The 17,218-nt window shown below is 30.8% G+C and overlaps 1 protein-coding gene across 6 annotated transcripts in view; it reads left to right on the top strand.

The window, feature by feature from the left end:
- Positions 1-17,218, top strand: part of LOC118201403 (sperm-specific sodium:proton exchanger-like) — a 251,684-nt gene that overhangs the window by 111,916 nt on the left and 122,550 nt on the right. For all 6 annotated transcript variants that reach the window (XR_015042259.1, XR_015042261.1, XM_085821147.1 and 3 more), the window contains exons 15-16: positions 176-239; positions 5,730-6,026. Coding sequence is in view for 4 of the 6 variants with exons in the window: in XM_085821147.1 (XP_085677273.1) it covers positions 176-239; positions 5,730-6,026 (361 nt within the window). In the remaining 2 variants the exon portion in view is untranslated. The remainder of the gene's footprint in view (positions 1-175; positions 240-5,729; positions 6,027-17,218) is intronic.

Here is a 17,218-nt window from a genome sequence, read left to right as displayed (position 1 = left end):
ATAATTTTGTCATCTGAATTTTTTCAGCTGTTGTGTTAACTCGAGAATTTTTTAAACAGTACGTAAAGCAGTTTTCTGCTGAAATTTTCTTATTTTAATGGCTCTTGTTTTTCAAATTATAATACACAACATCAGAATATGTTAAATTCATTAAATAAAAATTATGCTATTGCAGATATTTGTTAGCAAATGAAGTTGCTAAAGATTTTATGAAAATTAAAAAGTATATTCATTTCCTGGTAAGTAAAGTTTTTAAAATTTGTGTGAAATTATGTATATTTAGTCAAAATAATTACTTATTATGCTACAAATTCAGTTCCTGAAGCTTATTTTTCTAATATTTATGCTCATAACATTATAAATTACATATATTTGTAATTTTTAAGTAACATATTAAATGAAAAACAATCATTCCTTTATATGGTAAACATTCAGTTTTATTATGAATTCAGTAGGAAGAACTAGTTGAAACAAAAGTGAACCTATTTTCTGTAATCTACAGAACCTTTTTGGTCTCTATAACTTTTGTACTTACTTTGCATTTATTTTATAGTTAAACTGTACTGTGTATATAAAACTTCTTCATGTATAAAACAAATCACACACTCTTAATTTTTGAATGTAATATTTATGTATTTGTTTACAAAACTTTCCAAAAAATTTCTACATTGAAAGTTGCACATTACACATACATCCACATGTATTGCAAATATTCTGTCTTTGGAAATATTGGTTGAATTAATCATCTCAAAATAAATTGTTTCAATAAATTCATATATTATGTATGATAAAATTCATATGCATTTATAAAAATAATAATATATAACAAATGGATTTTTCTGCAGTCCTTATGTAATTTATAAAGATATTTATGTATCATTACGTGACAAATTTAAGCATAAAATTTATATTGTGTAGTTATTAAACATTGAGATCAAAACTAAAAGTTCATCTGAGAATGGTATAAATATCTTGTCCTATATTTTGAAGTGTCTCATTATTATTTTTTTTTTTTGTATTTATGAATATATGAAGTAAATATTTTTATTTAAATTACAAAATAAACATAGTTTTCATATTAATAATTAAGATAATAAATTTTTGCTGTGTAATGTTTACATTTGAATGCTTCCATGAAATGTTATTATTGAAGCATATCTAATATCCTCTGTGATTTCCTTGAATCCCCCGGGGAATTAAAAAATTCTTCTCTTTTCAGGCAATGCAGGTTTGTGCATTGGTACACCGGAGTATCAAGTTGAACCTTGTGGAAGTAAAGACTTCATTTGTTTTTAACTAATATCAGCCAGCTCAAATCATCATAATAAAATGTTTGATTGATTGTAAGATCTGAAAGAAAGAGCTATCAGGCATAACCTTTTCATATTCTCTCCTCTGGGGAGGATATAATCTTCATTGTATTTAATTTCCTTGCTTCTTTAATTACACAGAGCTTAGAGGTTAGTTTTCATCTCACAGTGTAAGGCATGTATCAGAATTAATTGCTGTAATCAAGACACTGATTCTATGATACTTCATTTAAAAGACCACTAGTTAGCATTTCATTTAGATATAAGCATTGTCACCAATTCTTAAATGCAGAAGTGAATGAGAACCTTGATTCAAGTTAATTTACAAAACTTGGATGGTCTGCTGCATTTATGAATATATGAAGTAAATATTTTTATTTAAATTACAAAATAAACAGAGTTTTCGTATTAATAATTAAGACAATAAATTTTTGCTTCATGATTTTATAAAAATTTTTGTTATTCATCATTGACAGTCAAGTAGGTAAATTTTTTATTAATTCAAAAGCTTAATGATAAGTTAAAAAGTTCTGTTTTATCTACTGTAATATCCAAATTTTCTTGCTTTATAATGGCAACTAAAAGTCATTTGGAATGGTTTTAGTACCTGGAATATTGGAAATTAAGGACTACTTTAACTAGTATGCTAAAACATCATTAGATTGACATATACAAGATATGCTTACCAGCTTTGTTAGACAAGAAAACCCAATCTGATATTAATTTACATTAGTGTTGTAGTTTTCCTTCCTTTTATCTCTTAATTAAGTATGGAGGAACCTAGTGAACTATTAAGCAAATAATTGCTTAAGTCCAGAAACAGAAAGGTAGAATTTGAGAAGGGTTAATTACCCTTTATTGCTTATACTAAAGAGGTAAAGTGTAAAGAGGGTCTATTTCTCAGGATGTACAACAAAGCCTCCACTTGGGCTTAAAAATATAAGACATAAGAACTTAACTAATGACTAACAAAAGAGATTTAGCCGAAGCTGACACAATTTCTAAGTAGCATTAAGTTGTTGGTCCCTAATATTAAATTAGCTAGCGAAACTGTGAAGAGCATGTAATCTGGTTGAGCATAGTAACAGCTTAGAGAGATGTAGCCAAAAGGCAAACATGCACTATTCAAATACTATGATTCTCTTTCTCCAAGTCAGTGAAACTTCAATTTAAATACTACTCCTTCTCATTTGCATTTGGCCCATCAGCATCCGAGCAGTAAAGACAGTGAACACTGGTAGTTCGGTCCGAGGTTCGAATCCCGTGAACGGGCTGGCTGCATGGGCGTTTTTGTGGTTTTTCCCATGTTTAACGTGTATACGAGCCAGTTTCCCTTAGAAAGTCCTCTACAAAGGCATATCTCCCTTTAGGCAGATAGCCCTCGTGTGTTTTGCCATAATTGAATAATCCCCTAATCCTTAATCCCTCATTTGCATTTAGTGCGATTCTAAAAACTTATTCTGATAAGGAATTGTAAGCTGAAATTAGGAGAGACAGGAAAGGAGCTTTAAACTCAAAAATAACTGTCATAAACTTAGGATAAACCTTACAGTGTTAAAAAGTGGATAAACATGTTCTGAGAGAAGAAAAGTTCCTTCATTATCAGATGCTGTTTAAAATAAATAAATAAAAGGATTTAAGTGTATTTCTTTATTTTAACTTTAAGGTTCTGTAAAATTAAGAGCTTTCATGGATGGCATGTCGTGTTTTGCCAGCAATAATATAAACTGGGTGTCTTCCATTATTTTCTTCCCTCTCTGTTGGGTATATTGTTTTGGGATTCCTTATGTCTACAAGTTCTCTTGGGGTTCAGATTGTTGTACTCATAAGAAAGGTTTTTCAGGTGTATAGCATATTAAAAAAAGTCTTTTGCAATACAGCTTAATTAATCTTCAAAATTATTTTGTTTTTATTGTAATTTTTGGTCAAAAAGTTATTGAACCAGATCATCCAAATTTTTTAAGCTAACTTGAATTAAGGTTCCCATTCACTTCTGCATTTAAGTATTGGTCACAATGCTTATATCTAAATGAAATGCTAACTTGGGGTCTTTTAAATGAAGTAGAATAGAATAGTTTCAGAATAGAATAGTTTCATAGAATCAGTTTCTTGATCGCAGCAAATAATTTTGATACATGCCTTACACTGTAAGATGAGAATTGATCTCTAAGCTCTGTGAGATTAAAGAAGCAAGGAAATTAAATACAATGAAGACTATATCCCCCCCCCCCAGAGGAGAGAATACGAAAAGGTTATGCCTGATAGCTCTTTCTTTCAGATCTGACAATCAATCAAACATTTTATTACGATGATTTGAGGTGGTTGATATAAGTGTAGTTAAAAACAAATGAAGTCTTTACTTTCACAAAGATTTCAACTTGATGCTCCAGTGTACCAATGCACAAACCTGCATTGCATGAAAAGAGAAGAATTTTTGGTAGAAACAAAACTGCCAATGGTTTTTTATCCACTGCTTTTCATATTTTATATTCTGGACCTTTTTCTTTTTTTAATTTCCAGTTTGATTCCCTGGGTAATTCAAGGAAATCACATACACTTCAATAATAATATTTCATGGAAGCATTCACATTTCATGTAAACAATATACAGCATGGCTAAAAAATAATCCTTCCTTTTATTAATGGATTTCTACCATAATTTTAAAATGGATGTAACATACTGTAACATGAATACTAACTTACTATAACATGGATGGATTTGTAGTGAGGTGCTCCACACATTGTGCTAAACATAACCTTCAAAATTCTTGTGTATCATTCAGCTATTGAAGTATTAGTACTGTTTGCAGGATTGACAAAATTCATTTGATGGTTTGTAATTTGATGGTAATAACCTAATTGTGTATGATCCGAACAGCGATAGATTGCACACGATATTAATACCAAGTTCCTTGTTGAGAGAAAAATACTTGAATTTTATATATCTGTTATTGGTGGAGAAGACAAAACAGAGACATGATTGAATTACCCCTTTAAACATGTATAATTTAAAATAAAATACGGACTAGATCTAGCAATATTCTGCTTCAGATTTTACTCTGAAATGCTGTATATTGTTTTGTAAGAAGAATTTTCCTAAATACACATTATTAAAAACTGCTTAGATCTAAAGTGAATACCTTATATTGTTGATCTCAAACTGGGGGGGGGGCATGTAACCTCCAAAGAAATTTTATGCATCCTATGAAGACATTTCAATTATGTGTTTGTTGCAATATGGTGCTGAATGAATTTCAAGATTTTGGTTACATCAATTCTGAGTTTATATTATTTTAACATGAATAACATACCAGAAAATATAAAGGGAGATAATTAATTTACAATGAGATAGAGACCTTATTCAAAGATTTGAAAGTACAGATTGTATTAACTTTTATTAATATTTATCAAAGAATAAATAAACACAGTTGCACATTTTTTGCACTAAGAATAAACGCTTTGTTGGGTAATACTTTTATATATGAACAGCGTTTTTTTTTTTTTTTTTTTCACTTTTGAAAATCAATTAAAAAGCAAAACCTGATTAAGTACGGATCATCTGCAATTTGTCATTATAATTTCTAGTTGTATCTTTCCAAGGCTAAACACTTTAACAAAATTGAAACATCATGAAGCTTTATTAGGAAATAAAGGTATTTATAATCATTTGCATAGAAAAATAAGTACTCTTATTTATGCATTGAAGAAAAATTTAATGAATGAAAGAAAAGACTAAGTTTTATTATTTATTCTCAAGTTATGAACCAGTTGGTAAATTTTCTCTGAAACCTTAAAATTTTTATAATTTTTGATTTTTATTTTAAATGAAAGCAAATTAATTAATGGCTAATTAAACATGTTAGAATTATTTAGAAAAAAAGTCAGTCTGAGAATTTTATATTTAGTCATCAGTATATTTGAATTACTAAGTATAACCAACAAAAATATCATGCAGGTATCAAACTTTATATCTCAGATAGAAAATAAATATAAATTTGAATTTTTTTCCTTTGCAGTATTATTATTATTGTTTATATATGTTTCAATCAGTATTTAGTAAGCAAAAATTATTATCTTATTACTTAAATGTTATTTAAAATATTTTATTTAATTAGTAAAATATTTCATTTTATTAAAAAAAATATGGCTCATCAGCTATCTTCAGATAGTGTATTCGGCTTGCATGCAGTTTGAGTTCAGGACCATTACCTTACTTTTAATAAATCTTACTGTTTCCAGAACGACAACCATTTTACCTTATTATTCGACTGTTCAGTAGAACAATCGAATAATAAGATCCTAGTTGTTTTTCCTGCTGATTTCAAAAGCTTAAGATTTAAACAATTAGATAAGTGAAACATAATTTTCTTTATTGTCATTTTTTCCCCCTACATTCATTTTAGCTTCATTTAATTTACAGGAAACAAGGCAATCTTGCGCTTTGAGAAAACTGGAAAGTAGGCAAAATAAGAGATTTGATATTAATATTCACATTGCAAGAAGCAAAAAACGAACTGGTTTTAAAGCCTGGTGTTGTAAGCTTTATTTCAGCTCATGGTTTGAAACTTTAGTTATCATTATGGTTATTTTGAATGCCATTCACATTATTGCAGATCTTAATTTTGTCTTTAATCCTGCCAAAGTATGGCCTAGTGATTTCAGCAATTTCTCTGCCTTATGTTTTGTAATATTTTTCTGTGGAGAAGTTACAGTAAAAGTAAGTAATTTAAATTTAATAAAAATGATAGATTAAAATGTCAAATTGAAAATTTGGATTTGTAAGATATTTTCAAATCTCTTAGAAATAATGCATTGTTTCAGTGAGCAAGTTATTTTCTAATAACTGCAGTTTTTAAATGTTGTTAAGAAATGTTATGTGGTTATAAAATTATGCTTTTTAATAGCAAAATATTTTTAAAAATCTTATGCTGAGAATAATGACTAGCATATAAATGCATATGTTTTTTAATATTTATTTAAGGACAAATATAATTAATAAGTACAAGAAGGAAGTAACAGGAATATTAATATATTGTATACATTATTTAGATTAAATGTATATTACACATTTAAATCAAGCACTTAAAGCTTTAAGTAATTTGCTTTCTCTGGGCGTGAAGGTTGTTGTTAAACTATATTAGTGTTTAAATGTTTAAACATATATTTAAAAGTAATGAAAATATAAATTTAAACAGATTACCTGAATGGATACTGTAATGTCAGAATACCCGTGTTGGGTAAAAGAAAAGACAGGTTGTCTTTTAAAATATTTGTTTTGAAAAATTTGTGATTAAATATTAAAATAATTAAATCATTACAGTCATAATTCATACAAAGGCCGCTGACGCCGTGACGACGCTAAAATGCTTCTGCTTTCACTCGTTTACAGCATCAAAAAAGCTTTTTACACAAAGCTCTCTCCTTGTTTTTGTTACAACCTGGAAAAGAAACTTAATTAGTCCCTTATGTCTGGAAACCACACCAGTGGGGTTTTGGCTGCACCTTACTTCCAAAGGTGTGCTGTCCATTCTGTCTCAGCACCTGGAAGTCCGAGGGGTGCATATGTCTCAACGTCACAACTTCTACCCTCCAGGTGGGTGGGCAGTTTTCAGAACTCCATTCCTCCTACCTTACCACAGCAAGTCTTAATAATAAAACTAATAATTATTAGCACTAATACTCTTTTCCCACAAAGCTGGGCTAAGTACCAAGGATAAACATAACAAGAACTATATTGAGGCCAGTAAAAAAAACATATAATCAACATAAAACTGAGAACTAAATTATACACATACAATAAAAGAACATATAGTTTTCTGAAATATGTAATATACAATATACATTCCAACTTTAACATTAATTATGTTTTGCTGAAAAAACAACCCTTGCAGATTTTAAATTTTCAGTATGTGGTAATCTCTCAATGGTAACCCAACACCTGAAAAAGAACTACTACGTTCGACCTCAAGATAATCCTTTTCCAAAGAATTACTGTGATTGTTTAACCCTCTGAGCGATATGACCGGGTTTAGGCGGTCAAGGAGAACTATCTCAAAATCGTTACGGACGCTTCTAGGCGGTCAAGGGAAATGTTTTCAAAAGCGTTGTTGATGGTTTTAGGCAGTCAGTGGCTATGATATCAAAAGCGTTACCAGCACCTTAAAGCGGCCGTGCGGATGCCTCAGTGCCCCCTTCTGGAACCCTGGAGATCTCTAAATGACAACTCTCAGTAGGAGTCTAAGAGGATTGCTCTTCTTCGTCTTAGACCGCTACGTTTTATCGCCAAGAAAGTGTTTAGACATACGACCCACTGACGCGAACATGCTTCGCTAAATAAATAAGCAGCATGTAAAAATTTCCCATTATTATCTTTAAACAGATAACATTTTCATAAAATATCCTTTAGATTTCAAACTAAATGTTCAGAAATATGCAAAATGCTTGCGAATTCAATTAAAAAATATCATTTCAAAATATTTGCATTATTTAAATAAATTTACTTATGATTATGTATATGCATAAAACCGGCAAGTTAAATACTTTCAATTAATTCAAGCGAACCGAATATCACTGCATTCAATTAACATGAATTACATGCAATTGCATATAAAGAATAACATTACTTAAGCAATAAATCAGACAAAATTTAGAAAATCAATAGTCTATTTTAAAAAGTTATAATAAGCGTATTCTTGATATGGGTTTATAAAACACAAACTTATTTAATAGTAAATATAATAATGGAAAATTAATTATTCTTTTTGGAACAATACTCGTTGCTTATAATGGTTTGCTGAAGTTTTCTTCTAATGCATTTTAAGTAATCCAATGCTTTTAATGTATATTGATATGAATGTGATTTTCATTAGAAAAAATTTTAATAAGTTTGATATTCTTGTGTGCTCATGCTTTACATAATATACATTGCTTTGCTGAACGCAATGTAACTACAAGCAGCAACGAAGAGTTGAGTAAAAATTTCCATATTTTGTTACGTAAATAATTAAAATAACCTACAGCGTAACATCTGAGTTTCCGAAATGTAACCCGCAACTTTTCTAGGAGTTACAAATTTGAATTAAAAAAAAATAGCAGTAATTAAATAATAAAAACGAAATACTAATAAGAAAAGAAGCACGAAAGTTTTTTATGTTTGTTTAGTTTATTTTATTGTTTATATATATATATATATATATATATTGTTGGCGAATGGTGAAGTTGTCGTAGGCAAATGACATATAATAAAGAAGAATGATCTGTATTATTTATTATTTAAAATGCATATAAATTTCCTCTAAAATAGTATCAGTCTTAGACTGAATGTTGTCTAAACAGCTACAATGATATTTTAACTTGATTAACATATCAAATACAGTTTTCTTTTAAATAACTTTGTCAGCAATCCGAAGAACCTTTTTGAATCATTAGATGATTTTGATTAAAACTTGGATTAATCCAATTTAAAAAATATTTAGAAATACCGAAATAATAAAAGCTAACCTTATTTTAATTTCTTTATCAAAATACTACATTCTTTAGTCAGCAAGAACTGATCATAAAATCTGAGCCTTATGCCCAAGATTCATAGGTCTAAGCAGTAAAAAAAGCTTGTCCCACTAGAGAATATTGTCACATATTATGGAAAAGATTTTGCAAGAGATCATTATTTTAGACAAATCATGACTTTTTAAATTTAATCTCTTATATTAGAAATCAAGTATTTTATCATAATTTTATTTTCACATATGCAGATGATCGCCGGGCCCTTCCATAGCATAAATTAAAAAAATACACATAGCAACTTCAACCATGAACATATAGCTTAAGAGAAATTTGTTTTGACATGCTACATGAAGGAATGACTAGTGATTAAAAAGGAATAGCTGTAGATGTGTAAAATACCTGTACTTGTAACCTTCTGTATTTCTAAAGGAAAGCTTAAAATGGTTCACAATAACGGATGGCTTTGATCATTCAGTAAAGTCATCATAGGTACATTCAATTTGCAGTTTTGAAGAACTGCAGTAGTTCAGATTTGTCGCAAAAGAGTACCGTATTTGACGGCATCTAAGATGCACCCTTGTTTAGAAGGCCACACACAAGGAAAAAGAGTTTGTCTATGTGTGTGTAGATCTTTATCCAGGCTAAAAATAGTATTCAGTATTGAAAGTTAACCTGTGTCCTTCATGTATAAGATGCAGGTAACTTTTTTGAGACCAAATTTAGGAAAAAAAGTGCGTCTTATATGCTGTCAAATACGGTAATTACACCCTTGGGGATATGCTTTGCTTACGGAACTGAAAAACAAGCTTTTAAACATACGCATACAAAAGACGTACCTTTTCTCACAACATAAATGGCAGATGTGATACTTTGAACACATGCTTTCAATCAGTTGCTTTCTCCTAACAAAGGTTCCTAGCAAAGTCTTGTACTGTTTTAAATATTCTGTGTTCGAGCATTGTGAATGCTTCCATTCATTATTTTTAATTTGAACAATATTAAGTTGCAATTACTGGTTAAAATGGCTTAAAATAAATTGATGCATTATGCGAAAGTTTGTAAAAATGAAAACTGGATTCACTTCCTTTCACATAATTTCTGACTAGCTCTTCCAAAATAGTTTAAAGCTTACTTTACAACATACTAGAAAAGTCTACATTTTGGGAAATGCATTTTAGTTAGTAGTTTTAATTGGGGTTGTTATGTAAGAAGACATTTAATTGTTGTTGCTGTCTTACAGTGCTTATTTTATTGTATAATATAAGTACTGTAAGGCAGCAATAATGCAAATATTGCTTTTCTTGTTAATATTATAATTCATCGAGGAACTCTAAAAAAGAACAAAAATAATTTTCACCGTTATAATATGTCTTTAAAGGGTTTCCAATAAAAGCATAGATAACTAAGTAGTAACATTAATAACATTATATCAATTAATTTACTAACCGAATATGATAAAAATTTTGAATTCGAAATCCGTCTTTAACTGAGTACTTTTCTCAGAAAGAAAAATATCCTCAAAATATCTGTACTGGTAATACATTTTTTGGATAACATCCTGAGAGGAATTCATTGATAACAGTAATATGTAGAATCCTTTAGGTACCTAAAGCCATGATACAAGTAACGCACTCAGCAGAATCACACTCACGGTCGGTTCGGTTTTTTAAATATGGGAAAGCTATGAAGACTATCTACTAGGAGGGATGCCTTCGTGGAAGATATTCTGAAGAAAGCTAGCATATTACACATGAGGAAAACCAACCATGCAGTCAGCCCGTTCGCCTGAGATCGAACTCAAACCAGGCTGAACTGAACTGCCAGTATTCAGAGGTCTTGATGTTCAGAGTTCCAGATTCAGAGGTCCTGTTCGGCCATTGATGAGGCCTTGAACACAATAATGAATCTTCAGACTTATTCAGCTGTTAATTCCATATATTCTCCTTTCTTAAAGACTGAAATTCGAATCATAGATATTTCAGTTTACTAGTTGGATCTGCTACTACTTGCACCAACAGAGGACGCAAGGCAAAAACGGGTAAGTCTCTACAAATGTACCAGCACGACAGCATTATAAGATTTCTTGGACATCTTAACTTTGAAAATTATGTGGAATGTATTTTCAAATGGATATTATGTTCGATTATTTTTTAACTTGCTGATTCTAAACTGATCGTCGCTTTTTCAATCCAAAAAAATTTCGTACTATATCTAGATGCTATATAAATCATTTTATCTACATACACTAAGTTACGAAATTTAACTTTTACATTAGTCCTACAGCAAGAAATTTCAAAATAGTGTTCTTCAACTGCAAAACAATTCTATGAATACAATAAGTTTCAGAAACTATATTTACTATCATTTAAGGCTTTAAAATTTTAATATTTATTACAAAGATTTCAGAAGGCGTCTTGGCATTGAAATAATGGAATACTAATCCTGAATTCTTAAAAAGTCTTCCAACAAAGGCATCCCTCCTTTTAGGCAGATAGCCCTAGTATGCTTTACATTAGTCAAATAAGTCAAAGCATATTGTTGCTTGATAAAAAAAAATTTTAAAAAAATATTTATTTTAAATAATTTCGACTGCAAACGTCGTTATATTTGTTACTACGGAAAGAATTTATTTTTGTGTAAAATTCTGAATGGTTGAATTTTTATAATACACAGAAACAGAGATAACAAGAAACTAAAAAATATTCATAATTTACTAGGATATATAAACAATATAATCATTGTTAAATAGATTTTTAATAAGAATATTTTGAAAAAAATAAATGATTAATGTATATTTCTACGTCGTACTTCCTAAGAAGCTTGTTTGTTTTAACTGAAAACGATGAAACATTCTTGAATCATCTGACTAAGAAGTAGAATGCTTTCGTGGAAGAGTCTGAAAAGAAACTTGGCTCATAATTGTATTTCACACAGAGAAATCCTAAAAAGTTCCTATGTTTCCAGGCTGTACGCCTTGATTTCAATCCGTATCGAACGATCAGATTTTGTGGTCTTATCCAGTCGATCATCAGAAGACCAGTTTCGTAGAAAACTACAAGAATCAAGTCATTAAAGAATTTGCTATTACATTGCATCAGCTAAATAATTTGCATGTCACATAAATTTTAAAATTCTAACATAGCATGCAAAGTCACATTTTCCTAAATAGATATGGGCTAGCCAATGGTCGAGTAGTAACATTGTTGAACACTGGTAGTTCGACCCGGACTCATATTCTGGCAAACAGGTTGACTGCAGGGACGCTTCGGTGGTTTTCCTCCTGTGTAACGTCAATACCAGCCAATTTCCCTTGGGAAGTTCTCCACGAAGACATACTTTCATTAGTAAGCTAACACTTTCTTGCTTTGCCATAGTCAAATAAACTAAACCTAAAACTGTCATATGTTTTGCCACCTTTTTTAAAGGAAGTTTCACATTCAGCCTCCCTAACAGTAATGAGATAATTTTACTTGTTCGCATATGCCATATTGGCATATTTTACACGTTCAAATATTCAATAGGATAATTATAACTCTATTTTGGCTGATCATAGAATAGATCGAAATAGATGATAAAAATGGATCTTTACGTAGATATTGTGCAGTTGTTATATTGTGTTTTAACTGACTGCTTATAAATACATTTAGATAACATAACTTTAAGAATATCAAATTTATGTATAGAAATATTGCTTTAGATGAATTTTAGAATGAATATTACAAAACATATTTTTCCGAAAGACAATTTAAGACGGAAATTATTGTGCGATATTCATTTTAAAACAATACTTTCCTCCTTAAACTTATAAGGTATTTTCTCTCTCCTTTCTGCATGCCTTTGTGGTGTAATGTAGCGTATATTCGAGTCCCGGCTAGGGCTTTGCTCATTTTTTATGTGTCTCCTCCACAAATAACCTAATGTTCTACAGTGGCGTACGAACTAAAAAAGAAAGGGGATGGATGATGATTCTTCACCACCAGGATTTCGCAATTGGGTCTCCTAATATCCAGTCGGCCTTTAAAAGTCGGAATATATAAGGTATTTTCTAACTTCTCATTGCATCCTTCGTGGTGTAATGGTAACACTCTCAGCACGTTTTCGAGAGGTCCAGGTTCGAATCCCGGCGAGGGCATTGCTAATTTTTCACGTTCTTAACATCAAGGAAACCACTCTACAAATTATCTTTCTGAAAACACTATCTGGTTTCATATGTAATATTTTACAAAAAGAATTTAAAGAAAATTTAATCAGTTATTCTTTAAATTTTGCTTTAAAAAAGTGTATTTAATGTGTTTCTCTTCAAGGTATGCTATTTAGATTACTTCTAATCTTTCTTGTAAAATTTTTATAAACAAATAAAGCTCTTATATTTGAGATCGTTTGATATTAAAACCATATATTTATTTATTTTGAAACATCTTAAAAAATCTGATGCGGACACCACATGACTTTCTTGTACGCCAAATAAATTAAATGCAATTTTTGCTAAACTTCATTTAACCCTATTTGTTTGAAAATGAGATATGATCTTCCATTTCAAAATGCCTCTTTGGCACTGCCAATTTCAATAGAAAAAGGAGGTGCACAATTAAATGTTATACCAATCCCATACAGAAAAAATTCAACATTCTACGATTAACCATTTCTTAATGCGATATACATGCATACATACGTACGGACATACGGTACAGACATACATAAAACTAATCATATTTCCCAAATATAAAATTTCAACATTTTATGTTGAAGTTATGCGACATACGTACGTGTAAATGTCATGATGGAACTAATCAAAATGGAAATTTCCTTTGAAATATGAAAATCGAAATTTTTCGCGATTACAATATTTTATTCATTTGTCACGAGTCAAAATGGTGTCATAAATAACTAACTACTAATAAATTTATGATGCAATCTTAAGAATTATTTAAATCTAATACTTTAAACTGGACTAAACTGAAAATATTTGAAAATTAAATATAAACATAATATTAAAACAAGTTGCGAATAATTTGTATTCGAAAAATTGGAACATGAGAGAAAAAAATTCTCACAATTTCCCTTTGTATATTAAAAAGTATTTTCTCAGAAAATAATGATAAAAATAGCAAGATTAATTTTTCACCATTATCGAAGCAATTTCTTAAAGAAACTGGAAATTTAAAGCATTTTACGTAGTTTCTCACTTACTGATGAATATTGACTAACTTTCTGTATTCGGCACATATCTTGATTAAGGTACGAGTAATATACAGCATATGCGTTAGTATGCAAATTATAAAGTAACCAAATAGGAGATAAAATACCATTTTAGCAACCAGTCCTGTGACGAAGATATCATAGGGAGAAAAACTAATTTCACTCCCTAAATTCAACGAAGGGGAGAATTAGCTTAATTATATCCACACAGTAAGGGGGCCCACTTTTGAAGTAGTTTGAGTCAGAATACTTGCCGTTTTTGCGACAGACCTGTTAAGTACACACGATTATTTTTTATGCGTTTTCCTGAAAAAGTCGTAACATTCGGGGGGTTAACGTGACCCAGTCACAAAGGTTTACAGCGTCACCTTTCTTTTGTAGGTTTGCTACAAAGGAATATTTTATTGTACGCAGTGACAGTTTATTCACCTTCGTTTCAGGCAGAGAGAAATTGGTTTTCTCCACCCCTTTTGTTTGAGACAAGACTTCATCCCTTTCTATAATGAGGGAAGAAACTTCGCTTGAGGGTTCAAGTTCGCCGCATTTAGACTTCAGTGTAGAACTTTTCCCGATGTTTATTGTGTTGATCTACTGCTAAATTTTCACCTGTTCTGTTCCGTAACAGATAATGACCGGGATCCAATTCATTTCGAATGACCACTGCTTTTGTTATTACTTGGTTAAAAGTTCCTTCTATTGTAATGTTTGCTAAGGGTAAACAAATGGGGGCCTCATCAAATGGGTGTTTTACCCAAACACTCTCGCCCATCAGCATCGAAGGAGTGAGATATTTCTTGCATATTACATCAATGCATGACCCGGTATCTCTCAAAACTGGAAGATCAAAACCATTCACTTTAGCCATCGTTAGGTACGGGGCTAAACACTCTTCTTCAATTTCCTGGACTCTATTTACAATAAACGGAGTTTTGAAATGTTTTTTAACTTCCGGACATTGAGGCCTTAAATGTTCGGTTGAACCACAAGAATAACTCTTAAGTGGTCTCCTCATATCAAATTGGCGCTCATTCTGATTCCAGAGATGTTCCCTTCTCTCATAGACATATCAATCTTCCCCTCCAGACTGGTGATACTTTTGTCTCTTGAATTTAAATTATTTTTATTTTCCCGTTGTGACTCAGAACTATGAACAGGAGATATCTTCTTCCGAGTTTTGCGTACATTTTCATACTCTTTTAGCATTTCTGCTAATTTATCTGGAGTTGTTACCATTCGTCAGTAAAATGCTGCCACACTTTGACATTTACATGGTGCTTCATGTGGTCCGTTATCATGAGATCCTTTAAAAGTTCAAAATCGGTAGCTTCCAAACCTGCAATCCATTTTTCAAAACAAAATGCTGCCACACTTCGACATTTACATGGTGCTTCATTTGGTCCGTTATCATGAGATCCTTTAAAAGTTCAAAATCGGTAGCTTCCAAACCTGCAATCCATTCTTCAAAATAATTCCTTAATTCAAATTCAAAATCTCTCTAAGTGGTTCGAGTGTTTCTCTGGGATTCCATAAATTTGATACGAAATTTTTCTGGACTAAGCTTAAGCCTTTTAAGCAATATCCTCTTTATATAATCGTAGTCATAAGCCTGCTGCTCTGGTTCTCGTATAATCAGTTGAACTATGTCAGTTGACAAAATTGTCAATAAAACCGAAACCCATTCTGATTGGTGAAGATTCACACGCTTTGCTTGGCACTCAAACATGACTAGATACAAATTAATGTTGTTTTCTTCAGGGTCAAATTTTGGAATCATTTTTTTAAGATCGTAACAGCTTTTCTTAAGTTCATTTTCTTCATTCCCCCCATTTACAGAGTCATTTCCATTAGCGGATAGTAATCTTAACTTCGATAATTCAAATTCCATTTCTTCTCTCCTAATTCTATCTTTCCTCTCTGTATCTTCTCTCTCAAGCCTCGTTGAAGTGGTATTTTCTAACAGGTTTTTCACTAGTTCCTCCTCATAGGATTCATTTCCTATAATCATCTGTCTTAACTCCAATATCCTAAGTTCAGAACTAACTTTTCCCCCTAACTCTTCAGCCAAGGATTTAACTTTCCTAACGTTTGCTAAGAATGCCATGATATAACCAAAATTATGATAACAACCTAATAATTTTAGCTCCCTCACACTACATATATATAAAACTGATTTAAACAAATATCATTTTCACAAAGAGAGAGTAAAATTGAACCTTTTTTTTCACAACATTTTTTTACAGATCTTAAACAAAAACAAGACAGTTTACACTATAATATGCACATTATGCGTTCAAATAAAAATTTGTCTACTTGAGGACTACAGATAATATTACCTCTTAAAAGTTTTAAATTCAGTTGCGTTAAACTCAATTGCTTATGATAATACAATATACTTTCATCAAAATTTGAGGAATATTAAAATATGCATTCAGAGGTTAATTATAAAAATCATATATCTACATGCTCATAACTAAACATTAATATGACAACCGTTAAAATGAAAAATACTGGGAATTTCTAGAATTCCCTTTTTACTCATTCAGTAGAAAACTTTTTCTCAGTTCTTACACAAATAATGGTTGACACACCTTAACTGAAAATTCTAATATTTATAATATTCAAGACATCTTAAAAATGAATGTCAGAATGCCACCTATCTTTAGAATCTTCAAAGTTACAGTAATTCTTCTCCTTTACGCATTCAATTATATAAGCTTAATTTGAGCACAACACATTAACCTTTCAGATATTAAAAAATGTATTAACAGAGATTTAAATTCTAAAATTTACACTTCTTATTGTAACATAAAACTCAAACAGCACGTTTCTTTAAGCTTTACAGAAACAAATCCTACAGTCTTTGTAGACTCTTATATCAGAGACCTGAATCGTAGACTTATCATATTGTAGACACCTTATCACTACACTACACATTCACAATAATCTGATGATCTTCGTGCAAAGAACACACTGCACTGAACCCCATACACTGCAGTGCACTAATTTTCTCAGGTACAAAGATGATCGCACAACTATCACTTCCCCCCTCACTACACCGCACCTTCATGATGATCGGGTGATCTTCAGACAATAACGCACTGCACTAATTTTCTCAGGCACAACGATGATCACACACATATCACTTTTTCACTACACTACACATTCACAATGATCTGATGCTCTTCGGGCAAGGCTTGTCCATGCACT

The sequence above is a fragment of the Stegodyphus dumicola genome, chromosome 1 (genome assembly GCF_044657685.1).
Source record: "Stegodyphus dumicola isolate Sdum_Otavi_A_Nest chromosome 1, ASM4465768v1".
Taxonomy (NCBI): domain Eukaryota; kingdom Metazoa; phylum Arthropoda; class Arachnida; order Araneae; family Eresidae; genus Stegodyphus; species Stegodyphus dumicola.
This window is presented reverse-complemented; position numbering and strand designations above follow the sequence as displayed.